Source organism: Mirounga leonina, unplaced genomic scaffold, assembly GCF_011800145.1.
Source record: "Mirounga leonina isolate KUSES-001 unplaced genomic scaffold, KU_Mleo_1.0 Mir_177, whole genome shotgun sequence".
NCBI classification, from domain to species: Eukaryota; Metazoa; Chordata; class Mammalia; order Carnivora; family Phocidae; genus Mirounga; species Mirounga leonina.
The window spans coordinates 472,579-496,406 of record NW_023270459.1 but is presented as its reverse complement, the minus strand read 5'-3'; the positions used below and the strand labels follow the sequence as shown (position 1 = coordinate 496,406).

General features: G+C 59.5%; 1 protein-coding gene across 3 annotated transcripts; it reads left to right on the top strand.

Annotated features, from left to right (window-relative positions):
* The first annotated feature begins 135 nt into the window (after positions 1-135).
* LTBP4 (latent transforming growth factor beta binding protein 4) lies at positions 136-23,116 on the top strand. 3 transcript variants are annotated; one of them, XM_035023325.1, is made up of 30 exons: positions 136-409; positions 3,722-3,913; positions 4,097-4,344; positions 4,421-4,523; positions 4,925-4,999; positions 5,106-5,228; positions 5,779-5,943; positions 6,613-6,759; positions 6,890-6,997; positions 7,608-7,739; positions 7,822-7,947; positions 8,704-8,829; positions 9,421-9,663; positions 10,156-10,281; positions 10,370-10,489; positions 11,396-11,524; positions 11,692-11,817; positions 12,222-12,344; positions 12,529-12,660; positions 13,853-13,984; positions 14,064-14,189; positions 16,001-16,147; positions 17,490-17,738; positions 18,028-18,099; positions 18,394-18,522; positions 18,694-18,840; positions 19,745-19,897; positions 20,630-21,010; positions 21,400-21,552; positions 22,665-23,116. In XM_035023325.1, the coding sequence occupies exons 1-30, from the start codon at positions 169-171 to the stop codon at positions 22,817-22,819; spliced, it is 4,629 nt and encodes a 1,542-aa protein (XP_034879216.1). In that variant the 5' UTR covers positions 136-168; the 3' UTR covers positions 22,820-23,116. The 3 variants fall into 3 exon arrangements, with proteins under 3 accessions (XP_034879216.1, XP_034879217.1, XP_034879218.1); XM_035023326.1 differs by lacking the exon at positions 22,665-23,116 and adding an exon at positions 22,468-22,636; XM_035023327.1 differs by lacking the exon at positions 136-409 and adding an exon at positions 3,554-3,608.
* Positions 23,117-23,828: the final 712 nt, after the last annotated feature.

Here is a 23,828-nt window from a genome sequence, read left to right as displayed (position 1 = left end):
TGGCTGCGCGCCCAGCCCCACGCGCCCCCGCGCGGCCGCCGGGGAGGGAGTGGTGGGGAGGGGGGGCCTGAGCGGGGGCGCGGCCGCCCTCCCCCGCAGGCGGGCGGGCGCGGCCGGGCCCCTCGGGCGGGCTGGGGCGGCGGCGCGGCGGAGCGCGGCGCTGCAGCCATGGCGGGCGGCGCGCGGGTGTCGCTATTGGTGCTGCTGGCGCTGCTCGGGCCGCAGCCTGTGCTGGGCCGGCCCCGAGAGCGCCTCCGCGTGCGCTTCACCCCGGCCGTGTGCGGCCTGCGCTGCGTCCATGGGCCCACCGGCTCCCGCTGTACCCCGACCTGCGCGCCCCGCAACGCCACCAGCGTGGACAGCGGCGCGCCCGGCGGGGCGGCCCCGGGGGGACCCGGCTTCCGCGCCTGTGAGTGCGGGGTGGTGGTCCCGAGGGAGGGGTTCCCAGGGGGAGGAGGGTCCCCGGGGATGGGAGAGACAGTCCCCCAGGGAGAGGGAGCCCAGATTCGGTGTGCACGAGTGCTGGGGAATCCCTGGGGTATTTCAGGAAGGGGGACTTAAAATTCCTGGCGTTTGGGGTTGAGTCCTGAGGGTCCCGATTTTGCAAGCAACGAGGGTTCTCAGGGACCTGTGGCGTCCCACGTGAGGGGATTGGGGCCGGCTTTCATGCCTCTGAGTCAAAGGGGGAGATACCAGAACTGAGGGGCCTGGAGTTTGGGGGAAGGCGGCCCCAATTCTGAGACTGTAAGGAGTCCCTGGAGACCAAGCGAGAGTTTCGGGGCCCCGAGGGGTGTCCCAGTTTCTGTGTCTTGGGTGGGAGGGATTAGGAAAGTCCAGGACGGGAGTGCCTGGAAGAGGGGGATTGGGGTGAGGAAAGTTGATCCCAAGAGCTGAGAGGGAAAGGGTCCCTAGAAGGAGGGTCTCTGCAGGGCCCCTGAGTTGCAAAGGTCGCACGTGGGAGAGAAATCCAGATAGGAGGCCTAGGGGAAGGGGCGCCCCCTGGGGGGCAGAGGGGACAGGAGGGTGTGCATCAGGCACCCCTACAGTGGGGTTCCCCCCCCCCCCCCCGCGGGCTCAGGTGAGGTGGAGAGGGCGGGCCACCTGTTGGCCCCAGGGTGCAGGGATGGGCGGGCTCTCGGGGTCGGGGCCTACCTGCCCCCAACCCCAGAGGCCCTCTGGAGTGGGGAGTGGGGGCCCCTGGCTCTGAGAACTCGCCCAGCCTGGCCCCCAGCCAATCCAGCCCTGGCCGGCGTGAGCTCATCTCCCGCCTGAGCCCCCGCCCGCTGCCACTCCCTCCCTCCTCCCCTCCCTCCCTCCTTCCTACACTCCCTCCCGGCCCAGCCCCAACGTGCCCGTGCCAGGCGCCGTGCCCAGGCGGGTGCCAAGCCCCTGGAGGCACAGGAGGGGCATGTGAAGGGGGGCTGACCCCGGCAGGACCCCGATGTCCTCAGCTCCTTATTCCTTCAGAGGCGTGGGACATGAAGTTGGCCGTGCCCATGTATCGACCCGTCCAGGGTGTGGGAGCCCCAAAGGAGCTGGGTGGGGGGCCGGCATTCAGACCGAGAAAAGGCAGAGGAATTCCCAAGGAGGCTGGGAAATGCCCTGAGACCTAGCTGGATTACCGTGACCGCCAGAGAGACCCTTCCTATTTTGGAATCGTGATTCCTAGTTAAGCCTCTCCTGCTACTCAATTAAGGACCCTTATTAGGGCACCCTGGAGTCCTGGCCTGACTCCCTTAAGTAGGGGAGCCCAGAATCTCAGCCTTCAGACCCTAAGCCTCCTCCCCACCCCTATCAACAGACTCCACAGACCGGCCCCTCCAGTAAAGTTCCCTCCCATTCTTCTGATGTAATCCCCCCAAACTGTGCCCCTCACCAGAGAACTCTGTAGTATTGTCCCTCAGCTACTCCTCCCTACTTCCCGGAGAAACCCCAGATTACAAACCCTATACAGTGATAACTCCACTCCCTAGCTGAATTCTCTTTCCACAAAAGACTACCATTCTCTTGTATTTCCAATTGAGTGCCATCAGATTCCTGATTCCTATCTTTCCAAGCCCTGCTTTTCCAGCTGACCCCCTCCCCAGGAACTTCTGATCCGTCTATCTTCAGAGAACCCCAGAGCTGGTCTTGATCAGCTGATTCTCACAAGAAGACTCTCCAGACACTGTGCTCCCCCTACACAGCCATTAATCCAAAGACTTGGGCACCTAATCCCTTAGCTGGGAGGGGATGGAGGATCCACAGTATCTTAGAATCTTCCCAGACAATTGAGGCTCTTGTGTGCTGGGGACTCCCAGGGAATCCCATTTCTCCATGTAAACCCTATTCTCAGCACCCTCAACTTAGCTGTCCCCTAGAAGGCACTAGAGTCCTGTTTTTTAGGTAACTCTCCCCAAAAGAATTTAACAGATTTCTAATGAAAGGGAGCTTTGGTTTCCTCTGAGCTAGGCTCTCTTTCCATTCTAGAAACCTTGAGCCATCTTTGAATCCCAGAGTACTGCACTCTATCTGATGTCTTTCCAGGAGTCCAGTCTCTTTACCCTTCTCAATAGAAGGGGCTCCCTCTATGTTTTCCCTCTCTCCAGTGTGTGGCTCAGAATCCCACACACGCCTTCCTGGACGGCCCCAGCCCCAGCCGCCTGCCCCCTTCCTCCCTCCGCACAGCTGTCTCCAGCTGTTCTCTGCAGCCCCGGGGGAGAAAGGGAGGGGGTGCCCTCGCAGGATACGTCCGGCCTTCTTTGGCTCAGAGGGCTCGGGGCTCCCCAAGGGTCCGGAATGCGGAGCCGCCGCCCTACCCCCGCCGCACCCCTCTCTTTGTTTACCCCGCCGCACAGCTGGCAGTGCCCCGCCCAGAGGTGGCCAGGGGCCCAGCGAGGGCGCGCAGAGGGGAGAGGAGGCGCGTCCCCGTCGCGGCCCCGCCCCGGGGCTACAGGAGGCGGGAAGGCAGAGCTAGAACTCTGCTGCCGGAGCAGACGTGGGCGGAGACAAAGCGCGGTGGGTGGGGCTAGGACGCCCAGATAGCCAAGGAGGTGGGGCGGGAGGAGCGTGAGCCAGAGAGCCGGGGGAAATCGGCGGGAGGAAAGGAAGGTGGGCGGGGCTAAGGGCAGCCGGTTAAACACCTTGACAGGAGAGGTTTAGAATCCGGCGGATAGCAGGTCATGTGGGCGAGTAGCTTAGCAGGGGACGCACAACCAGTGGGCGGAACTTGAGTGTCGTGGACCCGGCCAGACGGGATGTGCGTGTGCCTAGTATGGTAAAGAGACAGAGTTGGGAGAGCGGAGTGGTGCCAGGCGGGGTGGCCAAAACGTCGATTTAGTCAATGGAAGAGACCAGCGCCGGGTCTGCGTAGCTGAAGACCCAGCCGGATGATCAGATGGGCGGGGCTAACTGCTAAGGCAAGAGCGAGAGTGGTCGGGGCCGAGCCAATGGGCGGGGACAGCGCTGTCTGGGTGGGGCTGGAACGCCTGGACTCCGCCTCTAAAAGTGGGACTGGAGAGGAAGGGCGGAGTGACCTGAGAGTGAATGAAGAGCCGGAGGGCGTAGTGAGCTGACCCAGTGGGCGGAGCTATAGCAGAGGGCTGTACTATTGGACCCAGCCGGTGCAGGTGGCCAGGGTTGGTGGGGGGTGACACAAGACAGATCAAGGCGGAGCAACTTACAACGAGGTGATACTTTGAGTATCACATTAGGGTCTGACCTAGGCTCTCTCTCCCCCCAGTCCTGTGTCCCTTGATCTGTCACAACGGCGGTGTGTGCGTGAAGCCTGACCGCTGCCTCTGTCCCCCGGACTTCGCCGGCAAGTTCTGCCAGCTGCATTCCTCGGGCGCCCGGCCACCGGCCCCGGCCATGCCGGGCCTCACCCGCTCGGTGTACACCATGCCACTGGCCAACCACCGCGACGACGAGCACGGTGAGGAGAGTGAGGCCGGGGTCCCCTCTGACCCATCTGTCCACTGTCTCGCCGCTTCTCTGACCCTCATCTTTCCTGCCTTGTCCTGAGTACCCTTCTCCAGCGCGCCCTTCCCCCCATTCCTAGTCCCAGTCCGTAAGAACCCGGGGAGACACCCCTTTGCCCCGCCGTGCCTCCCTCCAGGCGTGGCGTCCATGGTGAGCGTGCACGTGGAGCACCCGCAGGAGGCGTCCGTGGTGGTGCACCAGGTGGAGCGTGTGTCCGGCTCTTGGGAGGAGGCGGACGCCGAGGCAGTGGCGCGGGCGGAGGCGGCGGCGCGGGCGGAGGCGGCGGCTCCCTACACCGTGCTGGCACAGAGCGCGCCGCGCGAGGACAGCTATTCCGATGCCTCCGGCTTCGGTTACTGCTTTCGGGAGCTGCGCGGAGGCGAAGTGAGACGAGGCGGGTGGGGAGGGGCCCGGAGCGTGCCACCACGCGGGGGCGCGCTCACCGGACACTTTTCCGCAGTGTGCGTCCCCGCTGCCCGGGCTCCGGACTCAGGAGGTGTGCTGCAGAGGGGCAGGCTTGGCCTGGGGCGTTCACGACTGTCAGTCATGCTCGGAGCACCTGGGTAAGCCCCAGGACGTCCCTGAGGTGCTCGGAGCTGGGGAGAGGTGATAACCCCGTGGCTCCTGGTTACCCTGCCCATAGACAAACCGTGTTCACAAAATCTAGCCACACACCTACCCGGTTGTGGGGATCCTTTCCAGTCTAGATCTATCCAAACCGTTCTGGGACCGCCCACTCCACTTTCTGACTTCGGCTACTCTGTTCTCACCCCACCTTTATGCCACGGCCCCATTCATGCATTTCTGGAACCTCCCACGTTGCCTCTTGTCCCACCGCCTACCTAAGGCTCACCCTGCACTCAAGCCACGCCCAACATCTTTTAATCCCGCCCATCCCTCTTTTGTCCCCGCCCACCTATTTTCGCTCCGCCCGCCCTGGCGCACCCCTCTCTTCTCTCCATAGGGATTTCCGACCGAGTAGGCACCCCAGATGGACCGTGTCCAACCGGCTTTGAAAGGGTTAATGGGTCCTGCCAAGGTGAGCGGGGGAGATGGGGGGCAGGAGTGGGAAGGGTTTGGCACTATGAGCTGGGCTGGCAGGGAGCTCATCCCTGACGCCCCTGAGACCACTGCATTCCTCGCAGATGTGGATGAGTGCGCGACCGGTGGGCGCTGCCAGCACGGGGAGTGTGCGAACACGCACGGCGGGTACACGTGCGTGTGCCCCGACGGCTTCCTGCACGACTCGTCCCGCAGCAGCTGCATCTGTAAGCCACCCGGCAGGGGCTGAGGCTGGATCCCACGTCTGTCCTCCCTGCCGTCTGTCCTCCCAGCCCTCAGACCCTTTCCAGAGCATCCCTGGGCCTTAATTCCCTTAGACTCCCCCAGATCCTCCCAGACTCCCCGCGGTCACTCTTATTAGACTCCCCTCAGAACGTCTCAGACTCTTACACATCCTCAGACTCCCTAGACCTTCTTCAGCCCCTCTAGGAACCCTTCAAAACTTTAGGTCTATATACCTTCAGATCTTCAGACTTTCTTCAGCTCTTCTCAGGCCCCGAATCCCTTCATCTCTCTCGACCACCAGACCTTCTGCAGACCCCGAGATCTTTCTCAGATTCCCTCATTCCCTCCTCCGGCACCAAACCTTTCTCAGACCTCCAGACCCCTCACCTCTCCCTCAGACCCTCTCAGACCTCTTCTGAATGGCCTTTACACCCACCAGAGCCTCCCGGGGACCATTCTCTTGTCTCCCAGATGCCCTAGTTCCTCTACACTCCCAAGCCCGCCCTGAGTAATTTTCTCCCCAACACGCAGCCCAGCACGTGATCTCAGAGGCCAAAGGGCCCTGCTTCCGCGTGCTCCGCGACGGTGGCTGCTCGCTGCCCATTCTGCGCAACATCACCAAGCAGATCTGCTGCTGTAGCCGCGTGGGCAAAGCCTGGGGTCGCGGCTGCCAGCTCTGCCCACCGTTCGGCTCAGGTGAGCGCCTCCCTCCTGGACTATCTCTGGGCTTGACTCACACAGTGCCCACTCTAGGCCCCGCCCCTGGGCCCTGAGACTCAAAGCCCTCCATCCGGATTGGGCCCTAGCCTTGGCCACGCCCCCAGGCCCTGAGATCCTCAGACTGGACTCCGGCCGGGCCCCACCCCACCTTTGGCCACACCCACCCCTGAGACTCTTCCCCTGAGTCACGACCCGCCTTGACTACTCCTAGCCCTTTAGATATGCTGCTTGTCCAACCTTGTCCCCAAGCTTTGACCAAGTCCGGAGTTCCTGAGACCCTGCCCTCAGCCTAGGCTCCTTCTTGGGCCCCACCCCAGACACCCTCTTTCCTGAGACACTTCCCCGGCAGTCTAGCTTCTGCCTAAAACCAGACCCTTCAACAGACTAAACCAGATCCCATCCTCAACCCTTGTCCCTGTCCCTATCCCAAGTAAGGAAAAACACCCTTGGTCCCACCTTTAGCCTCTGAAATGTTCCATTCTTTGGCCAGGGTACTACCCAAAACCAGCATCCAACCCAAACCCCTGACCCACACCCAAAACCAAGCCCTGCCCCCAGTCAAGGCCAGATTCTAGACTCCTCTTGTCTCATTTCTTCCTGCTTTCATGTTCTCTCTGCCTCTCTCCCTCCCTTTCTTGTTCCCAGAGGGTTTTCGGGAGATCTGCCCTGCTGGCCCTGGCTACCACTACTCGGCCTCTGACCTCCGCTACAACACCAGACCCCTGGGCCAGGAGCCACCCCGAGTGTCCCTGAGCCACCGGGCTCCACCCTCCACCCATAGGCCACCCACAGGTGAGCTGGCTTCTGGAGGAGGAGATGCCATCTCCAAGGGGCTGCCCCAGCCTCATAAGGAAAAGAGGAGAGAGAGGAGGGGGGACACCCAAATCCAGGTCTCCATTCACTGATACCCCTTCTTTGTCAGGCTTTCTGCCCACCCGTCGTCCAGAACCCCCACCTGAGCCCAGGCCGGGCCCTGAGCTTCCCCTGCCCAGCATCCCTGCCTGGTCTGGTCCTGAGATCCCTGAATCAGGTGCAGTAGAGGGAATCGAGGACATTGATGGGGGTATTACAGGTGGGGATCCTAGGGGGGGGGCTCTAAGGTGAAGATCTCAGGATAGGGATGTTACAGCCAGCGGAGTTAAGGAACGGGTGGGAAGAGAGAAAGGTTTGGAGAGTCAAGCACTGGGTAACATTAGGAACTCGTGTTGGACAGACCTGGGTTTACGTTCTCTGTCAATTGGGCAAGTCATTTAACATCTCTGAGCCTCAGTTTCCTCATCTGTAAAGTGAGGATCATCGTGAGGATTCATTGAACTGTCTCTGAAGAGTCTGCCACATAGTAAGTGCTCAGTTAACATTAGGCAATTACTTTTCACGCAGAGGGCACTAAGAACCTATCTCGGGCAGAGGGTTGGAAAGCAAAATATTCAGAAGTGGAGACTTCGGGGTGGCAATAAAGAGAATTCAGGCAGAGGATGTGATGAGAACATCCCATAATAAAGGAGAGGAGGATCAGAAGCGGAAGACTGGGCTTGGGGAGGGACATCCATGAGGGTGTCTTAGGCAGAGGATCTGAGGGGATTGTACTGGGATGAAGGGGACTCAGAGATGGGGGAACCCTGGCTGTCTGGACCCCCCAGGTCCCTCTGCGGGCGTGTGTCAGCGCAATCCCCAGGTCTGCGGCCCGGGACGGTGCATCCCGCGGCCCAGTGGCTACACCTGCGCCTGCGACTCCGGTTTCCGGCTCAGCCCGCAGGGCACACACTGCATCGGTGAGCCTGGCTGTGGGGGTGGACGGAGGTGGGGCGGGGGCTCTGCCAGTCACCTCCTGACCGGCCCCCTCCGTGCCCTCAGATGTGGACGAGTGTCGCCGCGTGCCCCCGCCCTGTGCCCCCGGACGCTGTGAAAACACGCCAGGCAGCTTCCATTGCGTGTGCGGCCAGGGCTATCGAGCGGGCCCGAGGGCGGCGGGGTGCCTGGGTGAGAAATCCGCCCCGCCCAGCTCCAGGCCCCACCCCTGCCCCAGTCGCGCTCCAGCAGTTCCCGCCCTCCCGCTCTTCCCCCACACCCCTGCTCCCGCCCCCTGACCTGCTCCCACTCTCCCTTCGGCCCCACCACTGCTTCTTCGGCGCCCAGCAGGCTCTGCCCGTCGGGGCCGGTCCCTGCTGTACGACTGCCCGGCTTCTCCCCGGGACCAGGTCCGGCTCCGCTCCTCCCCTGGCCCCGCCCCCTCCATATTCCCGACCGGCTCCCGCCCTCCCCCAGGCCCCGCCCCAGTCCGACGTCGGCCGCAACCTATCACCTGACCACGACCCCCGATTCCCACCCTGCCGCACCCGTGCCTCGTCCTCACCCCGCACCGCGCCTTCCGTCTCTCCTGCCTCCCCTTTGTTCAGTCCCCATAGCTGCCCTTCCCGCCCTGGTCCTGCCCTCCCCAAATTGCCCCCTCGCGGTTCTTCTCTCTGCCTCTGCCCTGGCCGGGTACTCAGTCGTCGTGTGGTCCTCCCCTCTCACCTGCCCTCCTCCCTCCCTCCCCGCCTACGCCTTAAACCTACCCACTCCGGGCTCTCTTACTGCCCCTGGCTCCTGCCCCAGTGTGGCCCCGGCCCAAGTTTGGCTCCGCCCCTGCCCTCCCCACCTCGCATCCTCCCTGAGCCCTCTGAGGGTGGGCGTGGCGGGGGGGGGAGTGAAGGGGAGTGTCTGCCCCAGCCCCAACCTCCGGGTTGGTGCCTGCAGACGTGGACGAGTGCCAACGCGTGCCGCCGCCGTGTGACCGCGGGCGCTGCGAGAACACACCAGGCAGCTTCCTGTGCGTGTGCCCCGCTGGGTACCAGGCTGCTCCCCACGGAGCCGGCTGCCAGGGTGAGGAACTGGGAGGGACAGAGGGGAAGGGGGTGTGGGGGGAACGGTAGAGCGGCATTGTCATGAGGGATGGAGAAACTGAGCAATGAGGCAGGGGAGGCTGATTGCTGGGAGCCGGGGCGGGGGGGGGGGGGGGGGGGGGGCCCAGGTTCTAAGAGCCAGGCAGGCAGCCTGATGGCTGTAGAGACAGAGTGACATGGGGGGGATGGAGAGGCCAAGTGATCGGAAACAGAAAAGCTGAGTCATGGAGGATGGAGAAGCAGAGGGATGGAGGATGGAGATGTCAGTTATGGGGCAGGGGGTAGAGTTACGGAGAACAGTGCAGAAAGAGGCCAATTGATGGGGACTGGAGTTCTAGGAGGCCAGCTGGAAGCTTAGGGATTGAGAAGGTAGAGGGATGGAGGATGGAGAATTTGAATAATGGGGAAGAGGAGCCTAGAATGAGACAGACAAGGAGGCCGAGTGTTGGGGACCAGGAAGCAGAATGTCAGAGCGGGGAAAGGGAAAATGATGGAGGTCAGGGAGGCTGAGCGGAGCGCAGGGGCGTTGGGGGGCATAAAGGTGTGACTCTGGGCCCCTTGCCCTGGGCAGATGTGGACGAGTGCACGCAGAGCCCGGGCCTTTGTGGCAGAGGGGTCTGTGAGAACCTGCCCGGCTCTTTCCGCTGTGTTTGCCCGGCTGGCTTCCGGGGCTCGGCGTGTGAAGAAGATGTGGATGAGTGTGCCCAAGAGCCACCGCCCTGCGGGCCAGGCCGCTGTGACAACACGGCGGGGTCCTTCCACTGTGCCTGCCCTGCTGGCTTCCGCTCCCGAGGGCCGGGGGCCCCGTGCCAAGGTGAGGGTGCTGAGTCCAACCCATCCCACCCCCATTGGCTGTGGGGACTGGAGAGAGACATGGTTGGGGGGCAGAGAGACAGGGTGATGGGGCTTGGTGAGGGAGAACAGGGGCAGAGAGGAGTGGACGTACTGAGAGGGTGGGGAGGTTTTGACTCCAGAGTCTTCTCCCCTTTCTCCAGATATGAGGGTGCTCTCCATTCCTCCTCCCTTTTGGAATGATACTCTTGTGCTTGTGGGAACCCTGGGGAGGGGATCACCCTGAGGTGGAGAGGGCAACACGCAGGAGGTGGTGCCCTAGCTTCACCGTGGCAGCTGGAGAGACCATTAATGGGGGGCCAGGGAAGGAGTCTGTCCTCCTGGGAGGTGGGATGAGCCTAGGCAAAGTCCAGGAGACTGCCTCCAGACTGGAATGTTGGGGTAGATGGTGACAGCAATGGAGATGATTGGGTCCAGGCCCCTTTCTCAGTCCCACTGGTCTCCTCTGCCCCAGATGTGGACGAGTGTGCCCGTAGCCCTCCGCCCTGTGCCTATGGCCGGTGTGAGAACACAGAAGGTGGCTTCCAGTGCGTCTGCCCCACGGGCTTCCAACCTAACACGGCCGGCTCCGAGTGCGAGGGTGAGGCCGGGGAGGGAGGGAGGAGTGTGGATGGGTGAGGGGGGCTCTGGGCTGCCCCTTCAAGGCCACCTTCTCCCCTGTCCCCCAGATGTGGATGAGTGTGAGAATCACCTGGCCTGTCCTGGGCAGGAGTGTGTGAACTCACCCGGTTCCTTCCAGTGCAGGACCTGTCCTCCTGGCCACCACCTGCACCATGGCCGATGCACTGGTGAGACCAAGCCCTGGCTATGACCTTAGACCTGCATCATGACCCCTGACGTGGCCCATAACCTCCTGACCTGGACCTTAGTCCCCTGGACCATGAATCCTAGAGTCTGACTGTGACTCTTGACCTAGAATATGGGCCCCTGACCCATTTTGCAGTTCCTGATCTGGACCATGAACCTTGACCCTGAATGTGACTTCTGGTTCTGTAATCCATGAACCCTCAACTGGACTGTGACATCTGACCCTAACCATTACCCCCGCTGATTAACCCTCACTACAACCCTCTTAGCAGTTGTAACCCTTTTGATCCTGACTGTCCCATGACCCTGAATGTGACCTGTGACCCGTGAACCTGACTGTGACATTTGACCTAGCCATAACTCCTGCCATAACCCCTGACTCTCTGTGGCCTTTGATCCTGTCTCTCACCGCCCCTCCCCATTCTCAGAATACCTTCCCTGGGGCCTCAGTGGGTGCATGATCCCTGACCTGACACCTGACTAGGGGCCGAATTCTGGACCCTGACTCTTACCCCTGATCCGAATTGGTCTCAGATGACAATTACTGATTCTGACTCCTGCTTCGGCAGAATGCCATCCAGTGATCCTGGCTTATAATACCTGGCCTCTTACACTAATTAATTTCTGACCCCAGTCCTAGTCCAGAGTCCCTCACTGACTCCAGGATCCTAGCACAGGGAGTTCCCAGAAATCCAGATCCACATGACACCCAATTATGGTCCCTAGAATCAGGGAATCTTGGTCTCCCCCACCCACTTCTGCCACGGAGCCTTCACTTCATATCCAACCCGAGACACTACCCACCAATTTCTCCAGATCCCTCGGCCCCAAGGGGATCCTTCCAGGGTCCCTAGACCAGACCCCTTCTGAAAGCCGCGTTCCCACAGATGTGGACGAGTGCAGTTCGGGTGCCTCCTGCGGCCCCCACGGCCACTGTACCAACACCGACGGCTCCTTCCGCTGCAGCTGCGAGCCGGGCTACCGCGCTCCCTCGGGTCGGCCTGGGCCTTGCGCAGGTGGGCAGAGGGGAGAGAGGGCGGGGAGAGGGACGGGAGAGCCTGGGAGTAGGGTCTGGGTTCCTGGGCAAAGCCTGTTGGGGAGGTGGAAGCTGGACTAACAGGCAGAGGGTGGGGCTTGCTGGCGGAGTTGCTCCTCCCTAAGCCCCATCTCTCCCGTACCCTAGACGTGAACGAGTGCCTAGAGGGCGACTTCTGTTTCCCCCACGGCGAGTGCCTCAATACCGACGGCTCCTTTACCTGCACTTGCGCCCCCGGCTACCGGCCCGGACCCCGCGGAGCCTCTTGCCTCGGTCCGTACCCAGGCTGAGCCTGGACCGGGAAAGGGTGGGCTTACACCAAGAAAATCAGGACTAGGAGAGGGCGGAAGGCGGAGTCTGAATTTTTGGACTGAGTTCTCAAAGCGTCAAAGTCAAAGCCGGGATTGTGGAGCCTCCTGGCGGCGTCCAGAGGGAGGCGGGGTTTGGAGGGGAAAGGGCGGAGTCGGGGTAAGTTGTGCCGTGATTGGACGGGGCGCCGTGATTGGACACCCCTGAACCCGTCGGAGGGGTGGGGCTTGCGGGGAAAGGAGGAGCGTAAGAAGGGCGGGGAAAAGTGGGAGGTGTCAGCTAGAGGGGCGTGGCAAGGGCGGCGGAGGGGCGTGGCCTGCGATGCTAAGCCGCGGAGGTGGGCCGCGGTTTCGGACGCCGTCCCGCAGACGTGGACGAGTGCAGCGAGGAGGACCTCTGCCAGAGCGGCATCTGTACCAACACCGACGGCTCCTTCGAGTGCGTCTGTCCTCCCGGACATCGCGCCGGCCCAGACCTCGCCTCCTGCCTCGGTGAGAGGCGCCTCCCCCGCCGATCTCTGCCCCTCTGCCTCCCCTTCTCTCCCATTCGTCTCTCCTCCGCTGCTTCCTCCCTTCCCCCGTTCTGACTCTCCACTCCCTTCTTCCCTCACCTGTTCTCCTTTGCTTCCCACCCTCCCCTGCTTCCCCCATTTGACTGCTCTGCCTCCTTCCTCAGATGTGGACGAATGTCGCGAGCGGGGCCCGGCCCTGTGCGGGTCCCAGCGTTGTGAGAATTCCCCGGGCTCCTACCGCTGTGTCCGAGACTGCGACCCTGGCTACCACGCGGGTCCTGAGGGCACCTGTGACGGTGAGACTACTCCCCCACCCCTGCCCCTAGGACAAGTTGCTGGAGTCCACTCCCTTGGGGCCTGAGGAGGAGCACCCTGCCTTCTGGACTTGAGGGGAGGGAAAGAGCCCCCAACCAATGCACTTAACTGTGTCCCTATCTCTGTGGTCGAAATAAGCCACCAGTGTGCCCTTGCATTTTCTCGTGGAGGTGAGGTGAGAGGATTTGGGGAGCAAATGAAATGACTGTGGGCTGGCTATCTTGGGCTCTCTGGCTGCCAGACCTGTGATCCATGGAAGCCTAGTTTCAGGGGACCTCATTCATTAATTATGCAAGTATTCATTAAGCACCTACTGTGTGCCGGACACTGGGGATGCAACAGGCAATGAGTCAAACAAAGTCCCTGCCCTCATGGTGCTGATGAGGGGATAGGGAGGGGGTGGGGAGAGATAGACAGTAAATATGCAAATAGAGGGCGCCTGGGTGGCTCAGTTGGTTAAGCGACTGCCTTCGGCTCAGGTCATGATCCTGGAGTCCCAGGATCGAGTCCCACATCGGGCTCCCTGCTCGGCGGGGAGTCTGCTTCTCCCTCTGACCCTCCTCCCTCTCTCATGCTCTCTGTCTCTCATTCTCTCTCTCTCTCAAATAAATAAATAAAATCTTTTTTAAAAATATGCAAATAGATTCAAGGTTCATTCAGCAAACAGTTTGGGAACACCTACTGTGTATCAGGCACAGTTCTACACTCTGGGGCTATAGCGGGGAATAAGACAGACACAAGTCCCTGCATTGTGGAGTTTGTAGTCTAGGGAGGTGACAGTTGGCATGCTAACAGATGCACGGATGATATAATATCAGGTATAAGAAGGAAAATAAAGCAGGATAAATGGACAGAGATGACAGGGCGGTGGAGGAAGGGGCGCTAGGAGGGCTTGATCTCACTTGAGTGAAGTGAGAGAGGGAGCCGTGCAGATAGCCAGGGGAAAAGTGTTCCTGACAGCGGGAACAGCAAGTGCAAAGGCCCTGAGGTGGGGCCATGTTTGGACTATGTGAGAAATGGCAGTGAGACCTTAAGAGTCTCAACACTTTAGAAACCCAGACTCCTAGAATACCAGATTTATAGAGACTTCTCAGTCACGGGAACTGGGAGCAGCATCAGGAACTTGTGAATCCAGTCCTGTGACTCCCCTCCGCACCCCACTCTTTTTTGCAGATGTGGATGAGTGCCAAGAATATGGCTCAGCGATTTGTGGAGCCCAGCGCTGTGAGAACACCCCTGGCTCCTACCGCTGCACACCGGCCTGTGACCCTGGCTATCAGCCCACACCAGGGGGCGGATGCCAGGGTAGGTGCCTGTCCGGCTTTGGGTGAGATGTGGAGGGGAGGGAAGGTCCAGCAAGGGCCTCACTGTCTGGTGGTTGCAGATGTGGACGAATGCCGGAATCGGTCCTTCTGCGGGGCCCACGCCGTGTGCCAGAACCTGCCCGGCTCCTTCCAGTGCCTCTGTGACCAGGGATACGAGGGGGCCAGGGACGGGCGTCACTGCGTGGGTACGGGGCTCCAGGGGGTGGCTGGGGCTGGGGTGGGGGGAAGAGGTTGGTCAGTCCCTGCTCCTCTCCATGGACCTGAACAGATGTGAGTTCACATTTGCTGTGAACAAATATGAGCATACACATTGGGCCTGTGGAACTTAGACCTTGGACTATATATCATGTCCATATCAGTCAGGACCCCTTTGGTTGCAAGCAACAGAAACCCTATTCATTCAGATCTTGTTTTGGAAGGACTTAAAAAAATATATGCATAAAGTATGTAAAATGCACACTAATCTTTTTTTTTAATGCACACTAATCTTAAGTGCACATAAACATTTTCGTTTTTCCCAACATTTTGTGAGGAAAATGTCTAAAGGTACAGAAAATTGAAAGACCTATAGAATGAATGTCCACATGCCCATGATCTGTATTCCACTATCATTCTTTTATTATACTTCTTGTCTCGCCTATCTGCCTGTAATCCGTCTTATCTCTGGGTTTAAAATTAAATCGCAGGCATCAGTACTTTTCTCCCTAAATTCTTCAGTATGCATAGCATTAACCAGAGTCCAGTAGGTGTTTCCAGATATTTTGATTTGAGGTTCAATTTACATACAGCAAGCTGCATGAATCCTATATATATATATATATATATATATATATATATATTTTTTTTTTTTTTTTTTTTTTAAGTAGGCTCCATGCCCAGCGTGGAGCCCAACATGGGGCTTGAACTCATGACCCTGAGATCAAGACCTGAGCTGAGATCAAGAGTCAGATGCTTAATCAGCTGAGCCACCCAGGAGCCCCAGTTATATATTCTTTAAATTTTGACAAATGCAAACACAACAGGCTTTATTTCTTTGAAAAGAATTAAAATAGTGGGGGCACCTGGGTGGCTCAGTCGTTGAGCGTCTGCCTTCGGCTCAGGTCATGATCTCAGGGTCCTGGGATCGAGCCCCACCTGGAGACTTGCCCTCAGCAAGGAGTCTGCTTCTCCCTCTCCCTCTGCTCCTCCCCCCACTCATGTGCGCAGATGCTCTCTCTCTCTCTCTGAAATAAATAAAATCTTTATTTTAAAAAAAGGGGGGATGCGCCTGGGTGGCTCAGTCATTAAGTGTCTGCCTTTAGCTCAGGTCATGATCCCAGGGTCCTGGGATCGAGCCCCGCATCGGGCTCCCTGCTCGGCGGGAAGCCTGCTTCTCCCTCTCCCGCTCCCCCTGCTTGTGCTCCCTCTCTCGCTGTGTCTCTCTCTGTCAAAAAAATAAATCTTTAAAACAGTGGAGTCCTAGAAAATGTTTGAACTTGAGACACACTTGGATCCAGGGATTCTAACAAGGCTAGTTGTCGCCTCTTCTCAGCTCTGCTTTCCTCTGTTGTATTTATTTTCAGGCAGACTCTTCACAATCATAAAGAAGGCCCTAGCACCTCCAGGCTAACATCCTCAGCTTGGCAACCCCTAGAGCTAAAGAGGGGGTCTCTTTCTTGATATTTCTAGCAAAAGTCCCAGGACTGGCATCGACTGGCCCAGCTTGGTCACCACCCTTCTCTCTGAACCAGAGAAATGCAGTAATCTGGTTGGCCATGCCTGGAACTTGTGTCTACTTGGAGTAGATTTAACCCTACTCAAAAATACATGAGTTGAAAATGGAGGAACAGAGGGCTCCCAAGGGAAATTCAGGGTTTGTTTCCAAAAGATAAGTGAATGAGGGGGTCTGGGTGATCAAAAATACCCATTATATTTGGGTATTTCAGACTTTTAGAGCTTTGGAATCACAGACGTTTACAACCATTGACTCTCCCTCCCCTTTGTCTCTTGCTCACAGATGTGAATGAATGTGAAACGCTACAGGGTGTGTGTGGAGCTGCCCTGTGTGAGAATGTCGAAGGCTCCTTCCTCTGTGTCTGTCCCACCAGCCCTGAGGAGTTTGACCCCATGACTGGACGTTGTGTTCCCCCACGAACTTCTGCTGGTGAGACTGATGTGTCTATTTAACTGATGGCTGCAGGGCTCACAGAAAAATGATGTGATCTAACCATTCCAGGCATGGACAGCTGCCATCAGTTAAATGTTGTTTTAAATAACAATAAAAAATTCAGAACACATGGGTTAACATGGGTGGTGGGACTTGGTGTCAGCCCTGTCCCTGACTCTACCAGATTCCTTCATTCAACAAATGTTCATAGGGCATCCACTGTGTTTAGGCCCTATCCTAGGTCCCAGGGACACAGTAGTGACCAGGAGAGACCACTCTGTCTTTAAGGGGCTCACAGTCTAGAGGGGGCAGGCAGAGATACCAGCAGATAGTGACAACCAGAGAAATCAGGGCTGGAAGGAGGAAGCCCGGGTCAGAGGGAACAAGGCTGTGATGGGGCAAGGCTAGGAAATTGTGGGAATCCAGAGGAGGTGCCTACTCCAGCCTGAGAAAGTTAGAGAGAGTTTCCTATAGGGAGGGATGTCGGAACTGAGAGCAGTAGGATGAGTAGAAATAAGCCAGGTGAAGTGGGTGAGGGAGGGCATCCTGGGCAGAGGATACAGCAAAGGCAAAGGCCTGGCAAGGCAAGAGAGGACCTGACATGTTTGAGGAACAAAAGTAAGTTCAGGGTGGCATGCTGTACAAAGCAAGGGAAGGGGTGGGGAGAAACGAGGCCACAGAAGGATGCAGTGCCAGATCGCACCGATTTATCATCTTCAGGAGGTTTCCCTTTCCTGAGGGCACTGTGACACCATGGAAGGGTTTTGAGTGGGAGAGAGGTATAAACAGATTTAAAAACCTCCCTCCAGCTGCCCTGTGAAGGTGGACTGGAGTGGGTGACACTCCCAGGGGCTGGGAGCCTAGGGAGCAAGCTGGGGCAGGGACCCGGGCAGGAGAGGACAAGACTGGACCAAGGCAGCGGTCATGGGAAAGGAAGGGAGGGTGGGTGGCAGAAGGCGAGAGGCCAGTGGACAGGCTGTGGGCTGCCTGGTGGAGGGGGGGAGATGTGTCCAGGCCCAAGACTAGGTTTGGGAAGACTCTGAGGCCAGCTTAGGATGCACTGGATGTGAGGTTCCAGGAAGTATCCAGGAAGCCAGAGAACACTGCCTACCCCCCCACCCCCTGCATCCCAAACTGCAGCTGGGACGATGGGGCAGACACCTGGGAGGGTGTGAATTGGGGAGGCAAGAGATGGAGAGACGACAGCGGGTGAGAATGGGAGAGGTGAGGACAGATGGGGAGAGGTGTGGAGTCTGGTTCTGCCTCAGTTTCCTCATCTATAACACGGGGGTGGGAGGCTCAGCCCACACTGGGCTAAATTAGCCCCTTGCTTCCCCAGGCACATTCCCGGGCTCACAGCCCCAGGCACCTGCCAGCCCAGGTCTGCCGGCCCCACCCCGCCGGCCCAGCCCGCCCAGGCAGAGCCCTGCGGGCAGCGGGCGCCGGGAGTGCTACTTTGACACGGCGGCTCCGGATGCCTGTGACAACATCCTGGCGCGCAATGTGACGTGGCAAGAGTGCTGCTGTACGGTGGGCGAGGGCTGGGGCGGCGGCTGCCGCATCCAGCAGTGCCCCAGCAGCGAGACAGGTAGGACGGGCTTTCGGGCCGGCTGGAGGCCTGACGGTTTGGGGGGGGGGGGGGGGGGGGCATGGCGCTGGGACAGTGGGCACATCTGGACATGGGCTGGGGCACTGACTGTAAGGGCAAGGGTGAGCTGCCAGCCAGGTGGGCGTGAGGCTGAGAGGTGAGCACAAAGGCAGGGGGCCTGGAAACTTGGGCGATGAAGGGTGGTGGTGAGGGGGGCAAGAGTAAGCCCAGGGCCCAGGGCAGGCGCCGGGTTGAGGGTGTCCGGGCTCAGCCTTGTGTCTGTGTGCAGCTGAGTACCAGTCACTGTGCCCCCATGGCCGGGGCTACCTGGCACCGAGCGGAGACCTGAGCCTCCGAAGGGGTAAGGCTAGACTTCAAGCCCCACTCTCCCTCAGCCCCCAGGCCCAGCTCCGTCTCACCCTCTGGGTGTTTACCTCTATCTCTACCCGTTTCTGTCTCCCCCACCCTGCTCTGTCTCTCTACCTCCCACCTTTCGCTACCTCTCTACCTCTGGGTCTCTGTCGCCACCTTTCGGTCCCTCTCTTCCCTGGTCAAGCCTCGGAGCCACACATTCCCCCCCATCCAGCCGCCCCACACCCTGGCCCGCCCCCCTCTCGCTTGGTGTGGGGCGCTCCTCTGACCATCCTTCCCGCAGACGTGGACGAGTGCCAGCTCTTCCGAGACCAGGTGTGCAAGAGCGGCGTGTGCGTGAACACGGCCCCAGGCTACTCATGTTACTGCAGCAACGGCTACTACTACCATGCCCAGCGACTGGAGTGCGTCGGTACGAGGCCCCCCCTCGACCCTCTACCCCACCAGCCCCTCTCTGGAATGTGGCCACCGCCAGCAGGAAGTCCTTCCTGGAGTCTAGACTCCATCTATCACTGTCAACGCGCTGGGGAAGTGGGCACGGAGAGAGGGCTGCTGCCTAACCACTCCCTCCACGCCTCCCCAGATAATGACGAGTGCGCGGACGAGGAGCCGGCGTGTGAGGGCGGCAGCTGCGTCAACACCGTGGGTTCTTATCACTGCACGTGCGAGCCCCCGCTGGTGCTGGACGGCTCCCGGCGCCGCTGCGTCTCCAACGAGAGCCAGAGCCTCGGTAGCCCCGCCCCCGGAGCCGCCCGCCCCGCCCCTCGTCCCCGCCCCCGCGCTCGACCACGCCCCCTCGCGCCCCATTTCGTCGCGGTGTCTGACGCTCCCACGGGCCGCCTGGCCTGGTGTCCGAGGTTCTCCCGAAAGCAAAGCTTCCAGAGGAGCCTGCCGCTTGCTGGCCGTGTGTACCTGCACGTTGCTTATCGCCTCGCGGCCCAGGCTTCCTTTGTGCACACTGGGTGCGCTGGCGATTGCCTCTACCTTAGCGGGTGGCTGTGGGGACGTTTATTTCAGGACCGTTATGGGACCTGGTCTTACTAAGTGCTAAAGCCGCGCTTCCTGTTATGATTTCCCTGTGTATCTCTGTCTCTTTCCACCTCTCTGGGTCTTTCTAGGTCTGGGTTGCTGTTGTTTTTTGGGGTTTTTTTTGTCTCTCTCTCTCTGCATCTTTGCTTTCCTGTTTTTCTTGGGGTCTCTGACCCTTGGGATGTGTTTGTCTCTATCTCTTTGGGTCCTTTCTTTTTGCCCACTGACCTAAACTCTATTCTCCTTCCACTTCCTGTTCTTACATCCCCCCCCCCCCGCCCCCGCCCAAACACACAGACCCTGAGACTTCATTCAAACAATGCTCAGAGATTAAAAGGAACTGCCCTTCAGAGCCTGGGCTTGGAGAGAACCCTCTCAGACCCTATCTTCCAGCCTTTGGACCCCTTATGCTTTCTCCTGTATGACTGCCTCATTTCAGACCAAGCCCACACTCGCCTGGAGCTGCCTCAGAGGGCCTCTGGGAGGCAGATCACAGCTGAGCAGAAGCATCGGGCGTTAGGCGCCGGGTGGCTGGGCCGCTCCAAGCATTTGGGGGGACCCGCTCCCACCTGTCCCACCCTGATGCATGCTGTCTCTGCCCTCAGATGACAACCTGGGAGTGTGCTGGCAGGAAGTGGGAGCTGACCTCGTGTGTAGTCGCCCTCGGCTGGACCGCCAGGCCACCTACACAGAGTGCTGCTGCCTGTATGGTGAAGCCTGGGGCATGGACTGTGCCCTCTGCCCTGCCCAGGACTCAGGTACTGCCACCTGCCTGGGCCACACTCAGAGGCCGGGACAGCCTATGAGACCCCTCCTCCCAAATCCTGTACCCTTAGACCTCAAATACCAGCTGCTCAGACCCCACCATCCTGGCCCACAGACCTCCAAGTCCCAGTGTATTGGACACTCACCTCCAGGTGCCTAAGACCCCAGCACACAACCCCAGAGATTCCCAAAGCTTGGCTTTTAAAACCCCCGAGTCCCCTGATCTTTGGCTCTTGGGAACTCAACCCCAGGCCCCAAACCCTGGTCCTTGGTCCTCAGACCTCCAGGTCCCCTGGCTCAGATCCCCTCCAATGCATCCTGGGCCCTCAGGCCCCCAGTAGCACCTGGGACTCCCCAGCTCTGGTCCCTAAAACACCCCCCATCTTATTTCTCTAGGCCCCTAGTCCAAGATCCCCTGGATCACTAGGCCCCTAGTCCAGGATCCCATTCCAGCACTTGGACCCTGATTCCTAGCAGCAGTACTTAGTACTCTTGACCCCAGCACTTTGGAATCCCAGTCTCAGCCCTCAGCCCCCTAGTCCTGACTCCAGAACCCCTGATCCTGACCCTGCTATCCCAGCCCCCTCGTTGGGAGCCCCTCCCATGCCTCAGCCCAAGGCCCTCCTCACTCCTCCACTCCTCTTTCCACACCGGGGGCCTGAATGGTGGGTGCTGAGGCAAGCAAGGGCCAAGGGCTAACCATGAGGCTTGGCTCCTGTTCACAGATGACTTTGAGGCCCTGTGCAATGTGCTGCGCCCCCCTGCATACGGTCCCCCGCGGCCAGGTGGCTTTGGACTCCCTTACGAATATGGCCCTGACCTGGGGCCACCCTACCAGGGCCTTCCCTATGGGCCCGAATTGTACCCACCCCCCGTGCTACCCTACGACCCCTATCCACCACCCCCTGGGCCCTTTGCCCGCCGGGAGGCCCCGTACGGAGCACCGCCCTTCGACATGCCCGACTTTGAGGACGACGGCGGCCCCTACAGTGAATCTGAGGCTGCGGCGCCATCTGGCCCAGGCAGCCGCTGGCGCTATCGGTCCCGCGACCCCCGTGGCTCCTTCCCAGAGCCTGAGGAGTCCCCTGAAGGTGGAGGCTATCCTGGTGAGCACTGCAGGGCGAGGGACGGAGACTGAGATGAGGAGTTGGGGTGCAGAGAGATGGAGACAGGGAAGAGGGAGAGAAAGAGGATGAGATCTAGAAACAAAGAGAAGCCGGCGGGTGGGGGTGGGGGGATCGGCTCAGAGAGATGGGAAACAGTTACAGACGGAGAGCAGTGATGAAGAGGGACCGAAACACACCTGCAGACCAAGAGATGAGGACAGAGAGCAGAGCGAGGGAAACCGGGCCCCACAGCGCCCCCCACAGCCCCGGAGCGGGACGCACAGTTTAGAAGAGAATACCCCGCCGCGGGTGTGGCCCCAGATCGGGGTTCAAGGGATAGAAGGCAGAGACCCCGAAGCACAACCACCGAGTCCCCGCCTTCTCCGCAGGGGCCCTGTCTGGGCCCTACGAGGGACTGGAGGCGGAGGAGTGCGGGATCTTGGACGGCTGCGCCCACGGCCGCTGTGTGCGCGTCCCCGAGGGCTTCACCTGCGACTGCTTCAGTGGCTACCGCCTGGACATGACCCGCATGGCCTGCGTCGGTGAGGGGCGGCCAGGGCCAGCCCGCACCGGGAGAGGGTGGACCCCTGACTGGAGCCGGGGGGGGGGGGGGGGGGGGGAGTCAGGGACGTCAAGGGGTCGGGCCAGCAGAGGGAGCAGGAAGGAACTCCTGCACAGGGATGGGGCTTGCTGGCAGGTGAGGTCAGGCTGCGAGGACCTCAGGGACCCCGGCTAGGCTTGAAGCAGGATCGAGGAACCCTGTAGAATCTTGCAGGTGTGATGTCTAAGGACTCCCAGGGCTACCTGGGGCAATTTGCTTCCCGGCTTTGGAGAGCTTCCGTCTTCTCATCTGTAGAATGGGAATATGAATCACGGCTGCCTAGTTTAGACAGCAGTAAAGCAAAGTGGTTACAGTCAAGGACGCCGGGGGGGGGGGGGGGGGGGCGGGCAGACCTCAGGCTCGGTCTAGCAGCTTGCTGTGCGACCCTGGGCAGGTCACTGGCCCTTTAGTTTTTCTCATCCGAAAAAGGAACATAGTTGTAGAACCCATTTCATACAGTTGTGACCATCATCAATACTGATTTACAATGACACTGGGGCCTATGTGTAAACCAAGGCTCAGAAAAGAGGACTGAGTTTTCCTAGGACTCACAGCCAAGAAATAGCAGGGGCCTGGACACTCAAAGACTCTTAAGAGCTGGTCTGAGAACTCGCTGGGCTGAATGGGGGCTTGTGTGATACTGGGCAGGGAGCTTCCCCAGGCTGGGCTTCAGTTTGCCCGTATGTAAACGGGATCACGATACCTACCTCAGAGGGTTATTAGGAGGATAAATACACGTAATGTGCTTTATACAATGTCTGGTATAGAGTAAGCATTGGTTGTTAAGATATCATTATCAGTATTATTTTCCTAACAAAAACCTAGTGACCTAGGGGCTACCCTCCTTATCTCACAGAACAGAAAGCTGAGGAGGCACAGAGAGGTTAAGCCACCTGCCCAGGCTCACACAGCCAGCAGGTGGTAGTGGCTGCATTCGAGTCCAAGCAGGAGGCTCAGCATTCGCACCCCTTTGCCCCAGGAGCCGCAGGGGCCAGGCAAGCGGGCTCCGGGGTCGCCAGGCCTGAGCAGCGCTCCCTGTACCCCCTTCTGCAGACATCAACGAGTGTGACGAGGCCGAGGCGGCCTCCCTGCTCTGTGTCAACGCACGCTGCGTCAACACCGATGGCTCCTTCCGCTGTATCTGCCGCCCAGGATTTGCACCCTCGCACCAGCCGCACCACTGCACGCCCGCCAGGCCGCGGGCCTGAGCCTCGGCGGCCCCAGGCCCTTTGCTCCGCGCCTGCGCACTCGGGTCCCTGCCGCGCACCCTCCCGCCCGCTTGCGCGCATGAGCAGGAAGTGCCTGACGGGCGGCGGCCAGAGAGGGGGGACGGGGGGACGCAGGAAGCACGAACCGATGGAAGGAGGGATGCCCTTCACTGCTCTTGCCACCCTCTGCCCCTCCTACCGACGCTGCGGGACCCCGGGACTAGCCCACGGGCCCCTTCACATTCCCTTTACTTTTTATAAAAATTTTCGATTAAAAAACACCTATTTTGTACCTTCTGCCTCAGTCTGCCTATGTATCTCAAAGTCCGGCTCCAGAGTTTATTCTTTGAGCCACTAAATTACATCCTCTTCCCGTCCTTGACTCCATGTCTTCCTCTTCCTTTGTGTTGCCTCTGGCGCTTAGTCTGTCTCTTGGTTTCTGCCTTTCTCCCCCTGTGTCTGTTTCTCTTTGTCTCTCTGTTTTCTTTGTCTCTTGTCTTTCTCCTTCGTCTTCTCTGCCCAAAGCTCTATGACACAGGGACATAGTCTCTCTGTCTGTCTTAATTTTTTTCCTCTCTAATCTCGGGAGGGATCCCCTCCCACTCGGTGGGGCCCTGCTCAGGGTGCTCCCTCTTAGCCAGAGGAGACCCTAGATTTCCCTACTCCCCAAAGTCAAGAACTATTCTGGGACAAGTGGGACTTGGGGAGGTGGTGGAGGCAGGAGTCCCTGGAGGGATGAACGGAGACCTGGGCCTCCAGCTAGGAGTTGGCTGTGGCTGAGCTGGGAGTGGCAGTCCTGGTGGGTGGCCTGTGCAGGGACGTGCGGAAGCGACCATGAGCTGTGTGTGCGATGCTGAAATGTCGAGCACAGACCTTCCTACCCCAGTGACCCCTGCCTACTTCCTGGCTGTGGTGATGGTGGTGGTGGTGGTCAGGGGAGTCCAAAATTCTCCTCCCCACAAAAAGAGCAAAAAACAGCCTGGAAAAGTATAAGCTTAGGGTAGGGAAT

Bases quoted from the DNA above. Each gene is read 5' to 3' on its own strand.
- LTBP4 (XM_035023325.1), top strand. From the start codon at position 169: ATGGCGGGCGGCGCGCGGGTGTCGCTATTGGTGCTGCTGGCGCTGCTC. The intron at 410-3,721 runs GTGAGTGCGGGG...CTCTCCCCCCAG, and splicing joins GGGACCCGGCTTCCGCGCCT to TCCTGTGTCCCTTGATCTGT. The intron at 10,282-10,369 runs GTGAGGCCGGGG...CCTGTCCCCCAG, and splicing joins GGCCGGCTCCGAGTGCGAGG to ATGTGGATGAGTGTGAGAAT.